Source organism: Scylla paramamosain, chromosome 6 (assembly GCF_035594125.1).
Source record: "Scylla paramamosain isolate STU-SP2022 chromosome 6, ASM3559412v1, whole genome shotgun sequence".
Taxonomy (NCBI): Eukaryota; Metazoa; Arthropoda; class Malacostraca; order Decapoda; family Portunidae; genus Scylla; species Scylla paramamosain.
This window is the reverse complement of record NC_087156.1, coordinates 26,862,764-26,874,496: the sequence shown is the minus strand read 5'-3', so window position 1 is coordinate 26,874,496 and position 11,733 is coordinate 26,862,764. Positions and strand designations below refer to the sequence as shown.

General features: G+C 44.7%; 1 protein-coding gene across 2 annotated transcripts; it reads right to left on the bottom strand.

Annotated features, from left to right (window-relative positions):
• Positions 1-4,469: 4,469 nt before the first annotated feature.
• On the bottom strand, positions 4,470-11,370 carry LOC135101534 (uncharacterized). Of its 2 annotated transcripts, none has more exons than XM_064005623.1 (2): positions 11,220-11,370; positions 4,470-5,858 (listed from the first exon to the last, which is right to left on the bottom strand). In XM_064005623.1, exon 2 carries the CDS (start codon positions 5,854-5,856, stop codon positions 4,660-4,662), a length of 1,197 nt encoding a protein of 398 aa, XP_063861693.1. In that variant the 5' UTR covers positions 5,857-5,858; positions 11,220-11,370; the 3' UTR covers positions 4,470-4,659. The 2 variants fall into 2 exon arrangements, with proteins under 2 accessions (XP_063861693.1, XP_063861694.1); XM_064005624.1 differs by lacking the exon at positions 4,470-5,858 and adding an exon at positions 6,017-7,308 and having other exon boundaries at positions 11,220-11,349.
• Positions 11,371-11,733: the final 363 nt, after the last annotated feature.

The following is an 11,733-nucleotide window of genomic DNA, read 5'->3' as shown; positions in this document are numbered from 1 at the left end:
AACGAAGGCTATTCACAATGTTGACTGTAAACTGTCACAAAGGGTACAACAAAATACATTTAAAGTGAGTGAATGAAGACGCTGACTCTGCCCTGGATGAGAAAAATTAGAAAGCGATGAAATAACTCCTCAGTGAAGAAGGGGGCGTAAAGCAAGGAGCCGATTGTCCGTAACAGTGACGTAACAGCGCTCATACGTGACTAAGACGAAGCAAAATAATATATCCATACTTCACACCTACCTTTCTCTCTCTCTCTCTCTCTCTCTCTCTCTCTCTCTCTCTCTCTCTCTCTTGTATGTATGGATAGACATGATTTCTTTCTGGTGTGTGTGTGTGTGTGTGTGTGTGTGTGTGTGCGCGTGTGTTGATTTTGTCACGGTGTGTACGGAGTTTATTTCCTGAGAATTGGTGTCCGTCATTGATTTGAAGTTGTAAGCTTGCAATGGGTCTCCGTGTTTTCATGTGACACACACACACACACACACACACACACACACACACACACACACACACACACACACACACACACACACACACACACACACACACACACACAGAGTAATCTTAACTCACATCAATCATGCATTCGGGTTGACTCACTCGCTGGCTGACCACAGACTTACTCGTTCCTCACTCGTTCCTCTTTCCTCCACATTCACTTTCATCGGCCTTCCCACGTTCCTTGCATTCAATTGTAATATTGATGGTAGAAAACTGCTGAAGATGTGGAGTATTCAAGGTCTTGCTAGCAGTTGCACAGATGGCAAAGTGGCCTCTTGATGATGCATTGCTGCTGTTTAAATTGCAGTGTGTTTGCGATAGTCGCTCGGGACAGTATTGCTAACGTCAGGATGTCAACAAGTGAGTTTTCCCCCTCAACCTTCCAATATCCGCAATAGAAAACGGCGTCGATTGAAGAGAGTATGGGATGAAAGGGAAAATGTTTAGATTCTCTTTATGCTATTTTTTTTTTTGATAAATTTGTGTTTTCTTTTAACCTCGTTTTATATCGTTATATGATGTACCTAGGTACTAAAATGTTAGATATTTATCTATCTTTTATTTTTGCATTTGTATGATCATTGTATTTCTCTTTATTCGTATACTATCATTCACTTCCAAAATCATTATTTTACCAATCTCTTCCAAATCCTAATATTGGAACCTTATCCATTTTTTAAGCGTTTATTAACATTTTCCAAAGAATCTCTCTCTCTCTCTCTCTCTCTCTCTCTCTCTCTCCTCTCTCTCTCTCTCTCTCTCTCTCTCTCTCTCTCTCTCTCTCTCTCTCCTTGCCAGCATTTACTTATTCCAGATCAATATTTTTCTCACCAACATGATTGAGTTACGTGTTTAGTGTATTCCTCCTTTCCGCTCCTTGCACAAGTATCTGGTTCACTCAGATGACCGCGACTGCCGGAGGAGGGTCAGCGGTGTTTGCTTAAATTCTTAACCTTCGTCGCGCTCTTATTATTCTAGTGTTTCATGTTTCACATTTCTGCAACTTGTAATTTTTTCGTCAAACCATTCATCTCAATCATACCTTTTCTTTTTTTATTCTAGAGACCAGTTTCCTAATGCTTACCATGTTTTTGGTGAATGCATTCGCCCCATTTTCTCTCCATTCTCTTCCTTCGTTGCTGTTTTAAGTTTTGTAACATTTGTGTAATCGTGTGGCCTGGAACGTTGAGGGTGGTGGCTGAAATAGTACGTGGGAAGGGGAAAGAAGAAGAGAAGAAAGGTAATTATTTTTTATTTCGCTTAATTGCTTCACCGCCGATATCACTAATCGCTGTTTGGCTTTACATTGTATTTCTCGACTGTAGTGTTGGTCCCGCTCCTGGTCCCCTGCCCTTTCTGCGTCTCTCAGCCGACACCATAGTTTTCCATGCTTCGTCTAGTCTTGTCACTCCGGTCTGCTACACGCGACGGATGACACTCGTTACCAAGGACTGTCACCGCATCAAATGAACAGATTTCGGTTACGCAGCACTGGTCAACCATTGCTCCCTACAAAAGGTAGTCGTCTTAGAAACTACGCTGCTTTAAGATGATGAGTGTAGATTGTAAACATAGCTACTCGCTGAATTATTTATGGTAATGTGGCGTAGTGATGAAATAGTGTTGTCTCTGTGGTTTGATTTGTAACGAGCCATGCACAGTCGCCACAAAGTGATGCTATGTTCTACAATATGCCTCATACAAAAAAAAAAAAAAAAAAGTAGCTTGTAACTTCCGCATTACGTATCCATTTCTTCTTGGGCTTTGCGTAATTGTTAATATAACGCATTTCATTTGCCCAAGTATTGTACCTCATTTGTAGACATGAAATTCACTGGACTTTGTAACATCCCTATTGTTCGTGTCTTGAATTTTTTGTCAACAATTTGTTACCTGGCCTCTCCCTCTCATAGATAACTTTTAGATGAATATTTCACTATTTGAAAAAAAAAAAAAAAATCAGTATAGATCTATGAAGTACTCTTTATAGAAAATTGTTTTCATACTAAAGATGCAATAATTGAAAACGAGATTACATTTTGGTTGATGTTTGTGTTGTGTGGTTGACATGTAGTGATGAGCTACAACAACAATGTTTTGCAACTGTAGAAGAAGACATCTAGGTTAGCATACGTGGGGCTGGAGAGACTCAAGATCGAATGTTATTTTATAAATGCACTGAACCCTGCAAAAGACAAAAGATATGTGATGATGTAACTAATCACTTTTGCAGACACGAAAAAGGTTTTAGATTCGAATACATCCATAACTCTTATTGCCATTGGCAGCTGAATCTTTATCACAGACAAGGTAAATATAATGAAATTGAAAACATGTATTGCTTTACTGAAAAGTTTCCTAAATAATTTAAATGAAAAAAAAAAGTAAGCGAAGAAAGAATATACTAAAAGCTAACATGTGTAGATATAACTTATATTCAATAAAAACATTATTCCCAGATTTTGAAAGCACATTAATATTTGTCATCAGTAGTAGTGATAAACACTGATTTTTCGTTTTGATTTGATTGCGTAATTCTAGGAAATTATAATTAGCGTTGAAATGTTAGAAAAAAGAAATGTAGAGACTACGATATCGTCATCTTGTAAATCTTGTATTGAGAAAAATCGTAATAAAAAATGCACATATGACATGGTTCTTTCTTGGTGACTTCATGGTTATGGAGGGTTTCGTAAAATTACCGTTTTTTTTTTTTTGTGATGAGTTGTGTATTTACCAATGTTTGTCTGTCTGTCAGTCTGCAAAGAGATGAAAAGATTTTTTTTTTCTTTATGTAGGAAGGACACCGGCCAAGGGCAACAAAAATCTAATAAAAAAAATGCCCACTGAAATGCCAGTCCCATAAAAGGGTCAAAGCAGTGGTCAAAAATTGATGAATAAGTGTCTTTAAACCTCTCTCTTGAAGGAATTCGTCATAGGAATGTGGAAATATAGAAGCAGGCAGGGAGTTCCAGAGTTTACCAGAGAAAGGGATGAATGATTGAGAATACTGATTAATTCTTGCGTTAGAGAGATGGACAGAATAGGGGTGAGAGAAAGAAGAAAGTCTTGTGCAGCGAGCCCGCGGGAGGAGAGGAGGCATGCAGTTAGCAAGATCAGAAGAGCAGTTAGCATGAAAATAGCGGTAGAAGACAGCTAGATATGCAACATTGCGGTGGTGAGAGAGAGGCTGAAGACAGTCAGTATAAATGGATTTCTAAGAATCTATTACGTTTTGTGGCGGATCCAGACATATAAGGGGGTCTAGAATTTTACAGGTGCCCATGGACCTCTGCGTTGTCATTGAAGCTCTGTGGGTAATGTTTGCCTTGTTTTAGATAAGTCCGCGGATAATGTTAGCCAGATTTCACCGAAGTCTACGGACTGTCGTGTTTCATTCGAGTCTGCGGAACATAGTTACCATGGTTTATATTGTGTGGCATTGGCGGAGACATTTGCTTTTTGAGCGTCTTCCATCTAGTATGATTGTGTTAGAAAACTCACCGTACATGTGTTAATTTTCTTAATTTATCCCCTTCGTCCCACTTTATTAAAAAGTTCGGGACTGTGTGATGAATTTCTTTAGTATGGTGTGGTGACAATGTCTGGTAGCCCCTCATGACAGTCAGTCTGGCAAATCTGGTGCGGCTTGGCGTTGCATGGCTTTACCTACTTTTAATTAAGAACTAGAACTGGTAAATCTGTGGGATGAACAGCTATTTAGTTTGTATGTTTATTGCAAACTCTCCGAGACTAAACTGTGTTCAGATGGACTTCACATTAGCTTTGTGTCTCATGATAAAAATGACAGAAGACATTCATACAGCATACTAGATATAGCAGTGGACGAGACAGATGACCGTTGAGAAAAATGATCGTGCAGCATAATCGTTCCTTAATCTTGCTTACTATTTCTTTTGCATTTGTTGTACTTGCTATTATTTAGGGGGATTAAGAAAGATATATGTAACTGTAACACATACTTTAATTTCATGGCAAATAGTTTCAGAAATAAAGTCGCTTGTAATAACCAGCTTTTATGCACATCTTATATATGTAAAGTATAATAGACAGTTATTCACACGTGTGCAAAAGGCTGGAGCACTTCCGCTGGTCTCTACGATCCCTGATTAAAGCTAGTAATTTTTGTCAACTATTTAACCATTATAGGGATTGAATGGCCTGCTTGGAGCGTTGTAGTTGTAGCCAGTATTACAATTAGGTTTGACGGTGGAGGTGGCGGTGATGGTGTTGTACACTTTGTTGTAGACTGTGGAGGTAACGTAGTTGGTATTGTAAACGGTGTTAGTGACGTACTGGGTGCGGGTCCTGCCTGGAAGGTATTGAGTGCTGTAGTATGTGCGTGTATTCGTCACGTACTGGGTCTGGGCCGGTTGGTAGACGGTGGTTTGGATCGTTTGCTGAGAGTAAATGGTTGTTGGCACCACCTGTGTTGACACTTGGGTCCTCACCACCTGCTGGGGCACCGTCACCGTCCTGGTGACATACTGGGGCACCTGTTGCGTGCGGTAGACGGTGGACACCTGCTGCTGCACCTGTGTGCGAGTGACATACTGGGTCTGTGTGTTGGTGAGCACCACCTCAGAGTAAATGGTGCTGGTGACAGGCACCACCTGAGTGCTAGTGATGATTCTTGTTTGTCCTGGCTGGGAGATGGTTTGGGTGACAACGTTGGTCCTGTAGACTGTGGTGGTTCTGTAAACATCCTGCGCTGGAATGACGACGGTGGAGTAAGCAGTTCTATATTCAGTGCTGTATATTGTGCGGGTCTGTCCCGGGAGTTGCTGGGTGCTGGTGACCGTCTGGGTCTGATAGATGGTGCTGTAAACCTGCTGGGGAACCACCTGGGTGGACACCACGTTCCTGGTGACAGTGGTGGGTATCTGCTGGATGCGGGTGGAGTACCTAGTTTGGTACTGGACTTGGGTGCGGATAGCCTCTTGTGTGCGTGTGACGTAGTTGACCTGAGGCGGGAGCGTGACGACCTGGGTGCGCACATTCTCCTGCGTACGGGTCACCGTCACCGTCTGGTACACAACTGATGGAACAACTTGTGTGCGAACGACCTCAGAATAAACGGTAGTGTACACCTGTTGGGTTCTGTAGTCCGTCTGGGTGATGTACTGTACATTGGTGTTGTAGACGGTTGAAGGAATCACCTGAGTGGAATATTGAGTTTGTGTGCGGTATACAGTGGAGGGCTGGCAGTATGATGTTTGGGGCGGCAAGTATCCACCAAAGGACGGTTCCAGGCCATTTCCACCACCAAACCTTTCTCCAGCAAGTCCTCGGGTGAAGACCACCAGCAGCAGCACCAATGGTGTCCACATCATTTCTGTTGGAAAAAATGTAAAGGATTTGATGTTAGTGGGATAAGAATAATAATAATAAAAAAAAGTGAATATGAAGTATGACGAACAAACGATACTTACACATTTCTAGAAGATTTACACTACTTGGCCATCAGGTCTTCACTAAGATCCAAACCAACACTTAAAAGGATCATAGTTTAATTGTGTTTCGACCTCAAACTGTCGAAAATACAATACCAACATCAGGTTATGTAACATTCATGGCTTAGTTAAAGTTTTATGGTACACATTAAAGAAAAAAAAAAAACACCTGAAAATTATTTTCCGTAATTGAAGGGAATGGAAGGTCTATTGTAGTTGTATCCCGTTTGTCCGCAAGTGCCAGTTACGGTCCTGGTGACGGTGACCTGCTGGGGTTGGTTGACGGTTTGATAGACGACCTGCTGTTGCTGCTGAGTTTGAGCCACCTGCTGGGTGATGACACGGTCCTGGCCTGGGACCTGCACCACAGAGGTGCGCGTCACTTCTTGGGTACGGTAGACAGGGGCGGGGGTGACATACTGGGTCTGTACCACTGTCTGCACCTGCGTGAAGGGCTGCACCTGGGTTCTGTAGATGGTGGTGTAGATGGTGGTGGGTACCACTTGGGTTCTCACCACCTCCTGGGTAACGACTTGAGTGCGGTATTGAGTTTGAGTGACGACGTTGGTGCGGTAGACGACCTGCTCGCGGGTGACGTAAGCATTTTCGTAACGGGTGTTGACGGCGGTGAAGGGGATGATCTGCTGGCGCTGGACCACGCTGGTGCGGATCACATCCTGGCCCCGGACGACGCTGGTCTGGACCACCTGGCGCACGTTGGTGGAGGTGACGTAGCGGGTGTTGGCGGGCTGCTGCTGGCGGATCACGGAGGTCTGGACCACGGTCTGCACGCGGGTGCGAACCACGTCAGGTCCGGGGATGGAGACGTACTGGGTTTGCTGAACCACCTGCGTCTGGTAGTTGACGACAGGCTGGTTAACAGTCTGAATCTGTGTGCGGGTGACCTCAACAGGTACTACCTGTGTCTGTACCTGTGTCTGGGTGATGTAGCTGACCTGGGGCACCACGCGGGTCGTGGTGATGTATTGGACCTCCTGACGGGGAGGGCTGGGTACGGTCTGGGTCACCACTCGGTCCACATACCGAACCGTGGTTTGTTGGATAACGCTGGTCTGGTACTGTATTTGCGTCTGGACTCTGGTTCTGTACTGTGTGGTGGGAACCACCTGTGTTCTATACATAGTTGTTGTTATATATTGTGTGTTCACTTGATTGACGGTCTGAACCACGACGGAGGTCTGATAGCGGGTGTCATACACGACAGAGGTGACCGTCTCACAGACAGGTTCAGGTCTGGGAGGAAGATAACCACCCTGGGGGATGGCGGAGGCCAGGGAGGCCAGCAGCAGCGTTGCCGTCAAACGCCACATCCTGCAACAAAGAGAAATTCCACAGGTTAGAGCAGCGGTGATTGGAACCCCCGCGTCTCGCCAACTCATTTGGGAATAAAGTCCAATCACGCGCCGCTCCCCTGTGCAATTTCTCCGTGCGGTGTGGGTTGTGGGCTGACCCGAGAGGACTTTATCGCCCAGATGAGCAGAGAGACGCTTATACACATACACTTATGTCATTCTTTTTATTAAGCTTAGGCACTCCCATGCAACAATGCTGCATAAAATGCCTAGGAGGATGATGGCGATGGTGACAACAGGAGAAGCGGCAGCAACAATCACAGTGGTAGTAGTATGTAGTAGTAGTAATAATAGTAGTAGCAGTATACTTAGTAGTAATAGTAGTATTAGTAGTGGTAGTAGTAGTAGTAGTAGTAGTAGTAGTAATATGAGTAGTAATAGTAGTAGTAATAGTCATAGTAGTAACAGCAGTAGCAGTTACATTAATAGTACTATAGTAGTATTACTGGTGGCAGTGGTGATGTGAAAGTAATGACTGATCATCGTCATCACTTTTGGTATTTGCTATTACTGTTGTTGTTGTTGTTGTTGTTGTCGTCGTCGTCGTCATTTATCTTATCTACACTACGGTTCACATGTTGAAGCTTTCCTTCACTATTAACATTATCGATAAAATGTCTTGTATCCAGACTACTACAGAGGGAATCGCAGTAAATGATGTCCTGTATTGCCTGCCTGTCTTAAAGCCTTGTTTCCTTCGTAATGTGTAGGACTCGTCTGCCGGTGTATTGTAGCGTGAAGACGTTTCGTGTGTGTAGTGGCTACTGGCAAAGGACGTTCCTGAAGAATGAGGAATGCAGTGGCTATTCATTCTTCATTCTTTGTCTTAAGAGTGTCTAATATTTCCCTGGCTGTGGCAGAGTTGCATTGTTTACTATTTTGTACCGCTTTTTCATAATTAACTATCTTGCATTACAGTTTACTACCTGACTTGTTTAACTTAACATTTTCTATCTATCCTACAATGTTGAAACCCGCCTGACGGTTTCCTGGTGGTTGTTCCTTTGGGGTTTATGAAATATATTGGTGTGAAGAGAAAATCCTAGTAATAAAAATACAAGTGTGTGTGAAGTTGGGTACCTGTCTTGGCATTGCATTTTTAGTGATTTTGGCTTACCTACTTATGTATCCACCTCCAAATGTAACTTGAAGGACCACTGCGTATCTTAGGAAGAGAGACCCATATACTTTCTAAGCCACCCCAGTTGTATTTAGAGTTGCCCTTGTGTTTTTTTGGATGTTAACTCCCAAGGCTGTAAATCTTAACCACGGTGAAAGGGTGAGTGGTTGAGAGGACTAGCAGCTAGTGACGCCCTCCACATCACCCCCGCGACCATGCATCACAGTAATAACTCATCACGTCAAAAGCATAACTAATAACAGTGATTTTTGAGACAAATGAGCTGCCGACACACTTATTATTCAAACCACGAGTATTTTTTGAAGCAATGAGTGATTCTGCCATCGCGTAGAAAAGAGATCGTGTGAAAAGTTAAAGAGGAAGATGTGGGACAAAATGATACTGTGCAGTCAGAGGAAAATGTGAAAATGGTTGGATAAAGGGAAAAGAATAATCAGAGAGTGGAGGTGGAGAAGGAGGAGGACGAGGAGGAGGAAGAGGATTTGGTTTGATTACTGTGGAAGCAGGCGATTCAACGAAGGAAGTGTAAGGTCAGGAGTAGTAGTAGTAACATCAGCAGCACTAGTAACAGTAGTAGTTGCAGCAGAAGTAATAGTTATTATAGAAGTATGATAATGATGAAAAACGAGGAGGAGGAGGTGGAGGAGAGAAGGAAGAAGAGGTGGAGGAGGAGGAGGAGGATGATGATGGGGAGGATGAGGAGGAGGAGGAGGAGGATAGTATAAGAAAGAGGAGAAAGAGGAGGAGGAGGATAGTATAAGAAAGAGGAGGAGGGAGAGGAGGAAGAGGAGGAGGAAGGGAGGGGAGGATGAATGAAGAATAGCAGTAGGAGTATTAGTAGTAGTGGGAGAGGAGGAGTATGAATATTGTTAAAAAAAAAGAAGAAAGAGAAAGAGGAGGAGGAAGAGCAAGACAAGGAGACTGAAAGGAAGAAGAACAGGAAAAGATAGAAGATGGCGGAATAATAGTCGGAAGAGAGATGGTGAATTACAAGAGGGGAAAGAGCATGACTTAGATGACGGGAATGAGGAGAAAAAGGAGGAGGAGGAGGAGGAGGAGGAGGAAGTGATAGTTGGAATGGTGGAGACAGAAGAATACCATTAACTTTTGTGACGTTGTTGCTAGCAGTAGTCCGTGTAACAATAGGGTGGGTGCGGGAATGGGATCGAAGGTGTGGGTTACAGAAGGGCGACTTTGGTGCTCCATCATTACTCGGAGCAAGACGGAACCGACCAGGAGTGAGGGGAAGGAAGGGAGGTGGAGTGAACAGGGCGGCTGGAGTAACAACGGCAATGAGAATGTTGACCGCGGCGATAGGGAACAATGAAATGAATAAATGCCAAGTGATCCAATGAGCCTTAGCCAAGATACTTATAAGAAATACGAGGAGTTCAGATAAGCCGTCAATGCTAATGGCGCGCCAGTAAACAGTAAACAGAACCAGATGAGAGAAAGAGAAAGTTTTCTTATCAAGTCTGTATCACTTGGAGGTAGAATGTCCTCTCGCCGTGAAAGGGAGAGGAGAGAGAGAGAGAGAGAGAGAGAGAGAGAGAGAGAGAGAGAGAGAGAGAGAGAGAGAGAGAGAGAGAGAGAGAGAGAGTGGAGGGGCATACAGGTGTGTGAAATGCATTTTTTACTCAACCGTACAAACACACGTGGATAGCAGACTTGGCCATCGTCGAAACTCGTAAGGCAGAGTAAAGAAGTGAAGGTGAGGATTGGTTGAAAGGGACTTGGAATGTGTAGATAGGTTGAGAGAGAGAGAGGTTGAGAGAGAGAGAGAGAGAGAGAGAGAGAGAGAGAGAGAGAGAGAGAGAGAGAGAGAGAGAGAGAGAGAGAGAGAGAGAGAGAAAGCAGCATATGCAAACGTGAAGTGGAAAATAATCGCAAAGAAAAAATAAATATGTATTTCTAGTAGAAAGTCGATCAGTAACTAGATGTCGGTGCTTCACTCGCGCGCGCGCACACACACACACACACACACACACACACACACACACACACACACAGTGAGTGTGTAAGATAAACTAAAGATGTAGTCCAGGAAGTGCGCGTTGTTTGAATTATGTAATGAGTGACGGAGAGTGTTCGAGGTCTGGTGAGAGGAGCTGAGCAGAACTGAAGGAAGGGAGGAAAGCATGAGTGGAGGGAGCGAGGGGCGTGGAGGTGGAGGGAGCGAGGCGCGGCAAGTGTCATGGAAGCTCCACCTCCCTCCTCCATGTAAGGCGTGAGGTGAACCTCGGTATTGCATTCGTGCCTGACTCGATGACCTCCCGATAAAGTCACGTGACAGGCAACTTGGGAAATGGTCAAAGATACTATAGGCCTTGTCAGACACACACACACACACACACACACACACACACACACACACACACACACACACACACACACACACACACACACACACACACACACACACACACACACACACACACAGATGAAAGCTTAACCGAATAGAAACTTCTTTTCCTGCGCGTGAGTCAGACGTTCGCATGTGTGAGGACTTTATCCACAGACCACCGGCCGTCAGCCAGAGGGGAGAGGAGCAAGCAACGGAGGCTCCCCGTCATGTTCCTCCGTACAGGTGGCAACGCACTGGGACGGGGCGGCAAAAGTTATTCACTCATCACACTTCAAGTTGGCGGCGGTCCACTGTACAGGAGTTCCACGTATCCGAACCACCGATTTCCACAAGTGAGGAGAAACAGACAGTAGTAATCACCCACCTGAAGTGTCAAGCAGGGCTAGAGCAGACTATGAGAACTCCCCAGCACGAGTGTCTTGGCTCCAGCAGCACGCCAGTATTTATACACGCCGCTGCAGGAGAAGGGGATCTTTGGGCGGGCGGGGACCGGCGGGGGAGGTGCCGAAGTGAATGGGGAGGAAGGCTGAAACGTCGAGTGTTGGGTTGGAGGGGCGGGGTTTGCTGGGGGCCGAAGGAGGTGATGGTGGAGGCAGATTCATTGGGGGGAGAGGTTGGGGGTGAGGGACATGACAGGCTGAGAGGCTGCTTGACACATTTAGATTTGGTCAAGGTTGTTCCTGAAGTTTATGGCAATATTGTTGATGGATGACCAGTGAGCGGCTTCCTAGCAGCGGTAACACACACACACACACACACACACACACACACACACACACGCACACACACAGAGACGCGCTACTTTCCCTTTCCGTACCTCCTTATAAGATCACACTGAGGTAAGAAGAATGGAGGGAGAAGGAATGGGCGATTAGTGG